This window comes from Engraulis encrasicolus, chromosome 4 (assembly GCF_034702125.1).
Source record: "Engraulis encrasicolus isolate BLACKSEA-1 chromosome 4, IST_EnEncr_1.0, whole genome shotgun sequence".
Classification (NCBI taxonomy): Eukaryota; Metazoa; Chordata; class Actinopteri; order Clupeiformes; family Engraulidae; genus Engraulis; species Engraulis encrasicolus.
In genome coordinates this window covers 37,598,019-37,604,018 of record NC_085860.1, presented here as the reverse complement: position 1 = coordinate 37,604,018, position 6,000 = coordinate 37,598,019, and the positions used below count along the sequence as shown (strand labels likewise).

Sequence of the window (6,000 nt, the reverse complement as noted above, 5' to 3'; positions counted from 1 at the left end):
GACAAGGTCAGGTGCACAGTTGTCTGTTCATCTGAATTTTCCTTCTGGGATAATAAAGTTGACTTTGACACACTCATTTGCATTGTGTAGGCAGGGTTAGATTTCTCTTACTCTACTACAAGTAGAACTCTACTAGAGGATGTTTGAGAGTACCATCCCACCATCAGCATTCCCAATCGCACAGCACCACTGTAGCGCAGGGGAGTAGAGTTGCCCTGCCAGGACTCGAACCCTGTACCTTCTGGGAAACCATACTGGGGCTCTGACCCCAAAACCAAAGAGCCAGTCTCGTTGGCATGACAGTCAGAGCTCACCCACAACCCTGGTCATGGCCACTCATCCCACCATCAGCATTCCCAATTAAGGGAACACTCCTCTTGCATAGTACCACTCATTACACCATCAGCATTCCCAATTAAGGGAACACTCCTCTTGCATAGTACCACTCATCCCACCATCAGCATTCCCAATGAGGAAAACGCTCCCTTCACATAATACCACTCATCACACCATCAGCATTCCCAATGAGGAAAACGCTCCCTTCACATAATACCACTCATCACACCATCAGCATTCCCGATTAGGAGAACACTCCCTTCACATAGTACCACTCATCACACCATCAGCATTCCCAATTAAGGGAACACGCCTCTTGCATAGTACCACTCATCCCACCATCAGCATTCCCAATTAAGGGAACACTCCCTTCACATAGTACCACTCATCACACCATCAGCATTCCCAATTAGGAGAACACTCCTCTTGCATAGTACCACTCATCACACCATCCTTGGAGGATAAAAATCACTATCCCCATCCACACTGATGACGCACACACTCACTCATGCACCAACGGCACCCCTCATTCACACACACACACGCACGCACATAATCTACTCACTCCTCTGGTGTGACTCTCCAGTGTCTCTGTAGTGAAAGCAGGTCACAAACACACATACACATCACTTATACACTCATGACATTACCCTTAGCGGACATCCAAAGGGGATTCGAACCTGCAATCCTCTGATCTTGAGACCACCTGCCTAACCATTTGGCCACGGTGTACACCATCATCACTTTACATAGTCATAACAACTACACCTCTGCATAAAACAGCATTACTGGTCAATTAACACATAGTGTGGACAGTACAGGGATCACTGGAGGGAAAAGGAATGCTTGTGCGTGTGTGTGTGTGTGTGTGTGTGTGTGTGTGTGTGTGTGTTCGTCTCCCTTAATATACTGTACGCATATAGAAGTCCCAGTGTGTGTGTATGGTCTGTGTGGTGTGTGTGTGTACCCCTCTCCCCTGTTCCTGAGCTCCCAGTGGCATGAGAAGGTGTGTGAGTGTGTGTGTGTGTGTGTGTGTGTGTGTGTGTGTGTGTTTTTACCCTGCGTCCCTATCCTAGGCGTGTCTAAATAGACACGAGAACACAGCTCCCAGTGGCATGACGTGTGTGTGTGTGTGTGTGTGTGTGTGTGTGTGTGTGTGTGTGTGTGTGTGTGTGTGTGTGTGTGTGTGTGTGTGCAACCGTCTGCCTTGCTTTTCAGTTCTATATGCGTGTCTATAGAGACGAGAAGACGACTCCTAGTGGCTTGTCACGTGTGTGTGTGTGTGTGTGTGTGTGTGTGTGTACCCGTCTCCCTTGCTCTTCAGTTCTATATGCGTGTCTATAGAGACATGAGAAGACGGCTCCTAGTGGCTTGTCATGTGTGTGTGTGTGTGTGTGTGTGTGTGTGTGTGTGTGTGTGTACCCGTCTCCCTTGCTCTTCAGTCCTGTATGCGTGTCTATAGAGACATGAGAAGACGGCTCCCAGTGGCATGCTCTCGCTGGTGTCATTCCAACCGTGCGTGTGGCAGATTCGCGATGCGTCATTCTGGCACTTACGATAGAGCAGAGGGTCCAGCCTAGAGACACAGACACAGACACACGAAAGTGTTAAGGCCAATTTATACTTATTGGCGCTGACGGTTGCAGAGCCTGTGCAACCGTCTGTGCGCGACCACGCCCCCCGCGCAGAGGCTCTGCAACCGTCGTCGCGCGCCTCGGAAAAATTCTGACTACGCGACAGACGGTTGCTAAGGTCGCAGAGAAAAGGCGCGTGATTGGTCGTCTCGCTACTTCCTTGTTCTCGTGGCGGCACAGTTCTCCGGTAGTTTACGAGAGCCAAACTGTCAATATTCTGTGAAATATGAACGCTTTCTTTCTAGTGTGTGTAAATAAATGAAGCTATAATGACTGAATTAGTAAGTAACAAACAAACAATACATCAGTTTAGCAATGACGGCACAATGCCTGCAGTCTGACTACTGTACTGTAGCCTTGTAACTATGTAGCCAAATGTGGCTAACGACATGAGACCTCGTGCGCAGATCTATAACATCAACAGTGGTTAGCGACCGTAACCAACAGGCGCCGTTGCTGAACTATAATCTGCCCTTTGGATGTACGAAGGCATGCACGCACACACACAAAATCAAATTTGAAAACTTTGAAAATTAAAAGCGTCTGTAATGTAGATCATTTCTAAATTCTGATGACTTACTTCCAGTCTCTGTGGTTCCAGCCATGGTGTGTGTGTGTGTGTGTGTGTGTGTGTGTGTGTGTGTGTGTGTGTGTGTGTGTGCGTGTGTGTGTGTGTATTGCTTACTTCCAGTCCCTGGATATGAAGTATTGCAGTTCCAGTAGTCGGAGTTCACAGTCCTCCACCATCTTCTCTGTATAGAGATGCTCCATCAGACAAGACAACACCCTAGACACACACACACCCAAACACACAAACATAGATAGGCACACACACCCGCGCCCCACACACACGCACAAATATGAATTACAAATGTAGACCGCAAACAAATGTACAAAACAACATCTTGTGGCTGTGTGTGTGTGTGTGTGTGTGTGTGTGTGTGTGTGTGTGTGTGTGTGTGTGTGTGTGTGTGTGTGTGTGTGTGTGTGTGCTTGATTACTGTACATATGGTCTCAGTTGTGTATGTGCTTCCAGGCTGTTTGGATGAGTGTGTGTGTGTGTGTGTGTGTGTGTGTGTGTGTGTGTGTGTGTGTGTGTGTGTGTGCTACATACATAGGGTCTCCGTTGCGTATGTGTTTGCAGGCTGTCTGAATGACTGATTCACAGGCCTCATTGAGCGCGCGGTCAATGCGATAGTCTGATCCGGGATCAGCCTCCTGCACCAGGCTCTGGAGCTGAGAGAGAGACGCGCGCACACGAGAGCACGCACAGACACACACGCACACGCACACACGGCAAGGCAAGTTTATTTATATAGCGCATTTCATACACAGGTGCAACTCAATGTGCTTCACAGGTGCAACTCAATGTGCTTCACACACACACGCACACACACACACACACACACACACACACACACACACACACACACACACACACACACACACACACACACACACACACACACACACACACACACACACACACACACACACACACACACACACACACACACACACACAAGTTCTCAAGTTCAAAAACTCTGAAAACTAAAAGCATCAATAAAGTTCAGATGTAGGCCTGGACCTTCTGCAGTCACAAGTTAGTATCATGAAGCCATTCAGTTCCCAGACATCACTGTTGATGACACCGGTGCCATCATCTTGGTACGGGGTTCCTATAGTATAGCGTTTCCCAACGGGGCTCTACAGCCCCCCAGGGGGCGTCAGGGAGCCCTTGGGGGCGTTGAGAAGGGGGCAGTACTCACAATGTGTTGTACTCACTGCTGTCTGACAGAGGCTGTCAACAGGGTTCTTGTCTTGTGTGTATGTGTGTGTGTGTGTGTGTGTGTGTGTGTGTGTATACTGCTTTTTGACAGAGGCTGTCCACAGGGTTCTTCTCTTGCCTCAGTATCCTCATGAGACAGTGTAGTGTGTGTGTGTGTGTGTGTATATACTCACTGCTTTCTGACACAGGCCGCCAGTCTGTGTGTGTGTGTGTGTGTGTGTGTGTGTGTGTGTGTGTGTGTGTGTGTGTGTGTGTGTGTGTGTGTGTGTGTGTGTGTGTGTGTGTGTACTCACTGCTTTCTGACACAGGCTGGCTGTCTGTGTGTGTGTGTGTGTGTGTGTGTGTGTGTGTGTGTATACTCACTGCTTTCTGACACAGGCCGCCAGTTTGTGTGTGTGTTGTGTGTGTGTGTGTGTGTGCGCACGCGTGTGTGTGTGTGTATACTCACTGCTTTCCGCCAGTCTGTGTGTGTGTGTGTGTGTGTGTGTCTGTGTGTGTGTGTATATACTCACTGCTTTCTGACACAGGCCGCCAGTCTGTGTGTGTGTGTGTGTGTGTGTGTGTGTGTGTGTGTGTGTGTGTACTCACTGCTTTCTGACAGAGGCTGTCCACTGGGTTCTTCTCTTGCCTCAGTATCCTCATGAGACAGTGTAGTGTGTGTGTGTGTGTGTGTGTGTGTGTGTGTGTGTGTGTGTGTGTGTGTGTGTGTGTGTGTGTGTGTGTGTGTGTGTGTATACTCACTGCTTTCTGACACAGGCCGCCAGTCTGTGTGTGTGTGTGTGTGTGTGTGTGTGTGTGTGTGTGTGTGTGTGTGTGTGTGTGTGTGTGTGTGTATACTCACTGCTTTCTGACACAGGCTGTCCACAGGGTTCTTGTCTTGCCTCAGTACCCTCATGAGGCAGTGTAGCGTTCGTCCCTTCTGGTGGAATCCGCAGTGAGAGTCAATCTCCCCTCGACAGTGAAGAACGATCTCTGGGCTTAGCGAATAGTCTTCCAGTAACATGCGACGATAGTCAAGCATTTCACCCTGGCAATCTCCACTCACCGCACGCCCTGCAGAGGAGAAGATAGGAGAGAGGGACACAGAGGAGTGGAGGGAGGTGTAGAGAGAGAGGGATAGAGAGAGAGGGATGGAGAGATATAGAAAGATATTAGATTAACGAATAGTTTTAACTGCATACGCCTATAATCAAGCATTTCACCCAGGCAATCTCCACTCACCAGGAGAGGAGAGGAGAGGAGAGGAAAGGAGAGAAGAGGAGAGGAGAGGAGAGGAGAGGGGGATAGAGAGGAGTGGAGTGAACAACAGATGGATAGAAAGGGGTGGGGGAAGTGTAGAGAGAGGGATAGATAAAATGAGGGATAGAGAGAAGGAGAAAGTGATTAGGGGGATAGTCTTGTAGTAACATACGCCTGTAGGGGGTTGTAGCGAGAGAGGAAGGAGGTTGGAGAGACGGAAGGATAGAGAGGGGTGGAGAGACGGAAGGATAGAGAGGGGTGGAGAGACGGAAGGATAGAGAGGGGTGGAGAGACGGAAGGATAGAGAGGGGTGGAGAGACGGAAGGATAGAGAGGGGTGGAGAGACGGAAGGATAGAGAGGGGTGGAGAGACGGAAGGATAGAGAGGGGTGGAGAGACGGAAGGATAGAGAGGGGTGGTGGGAGGTGTAGACAGAAGGTGAGGATAGAGGGAGGAGATATACAGGGGCACACACTGACAATGACACACAAACGCACGCACATGCGCACTTCTGTGCAGTACTGACTCATGGCAGAGCAGCAGGCAAGAGAGGAACACACACAGAGAGACAGACAGACAGACAGACAGACAGACAGACAGACAGACAGACAGACAGACAGACAGACAGACAGACAGACAGACAGACACAAACACACACACCTCTGTGCAGCACTGACTCCAGGCAGAGTAGCAGGTAAGAGAGTTTGGCTTCTCTGGCGCGGGGCATGTTGGTGTCTTGGTTACAGCGATTCTTACGCAGATCCGCACGACACGCCTTAGCCAGCGAATAGCTCACCTGATAAAAAACCACAATGTGAGTGTGCGTGTGTAGCCAGCGAATAGCTCACCTGTTCGAAAACACGAGAGAGAGAGAGAGAGAGAGAGAGAGAGAGAGAGAGAGAGAGAGAGAGAGAGAGAGAGAGAGAGAGAGAGAGAGAGAGAGAGAGAGAGAGACAGAGAGTCTGTGCATGCACATTTGTCTGCTTGACCAGGAGGATGACAT

At 49.5% G+C, this 6,000-nt stretch overlaps 1 protein-coding gene across 1 annotated transcript in view; it reads right to left on the bottom strand.

Moving 5' to 3' along the window:
- The window catches only part of glg1a (golgi glycoprotein 1a), a 30,583-nt gene that overhangs the window by 13,484 nt on the left and 11,099 nt on the right, over positions 1-6,000 (bottom strand). The window contains exons 8-12 of the mRNA XM_063197355.1: positions 5,658-5,793; positions 4,601-4,812; positions 3,085-3,206; positions 2,656-2,757; positions 1,759-1,912 (exon numbers count right to left, since the gene is read on the bottom strand). Coding sequence (XP_063053425.1) covers positions 1,759-1,912; positions 2,656-2,757; positions 3,085-3,206; positions 4,601-4,812; positions 5,658-5,793 — 726 coding nt within the window. The remainder of the gene's footprint in view (positions 1-1,758; positions 1,913-2,655; positions 2,758-3,084; positions 3,207-4,600; positions 4,813-5,657; positions 5,794-6,000) is intronic.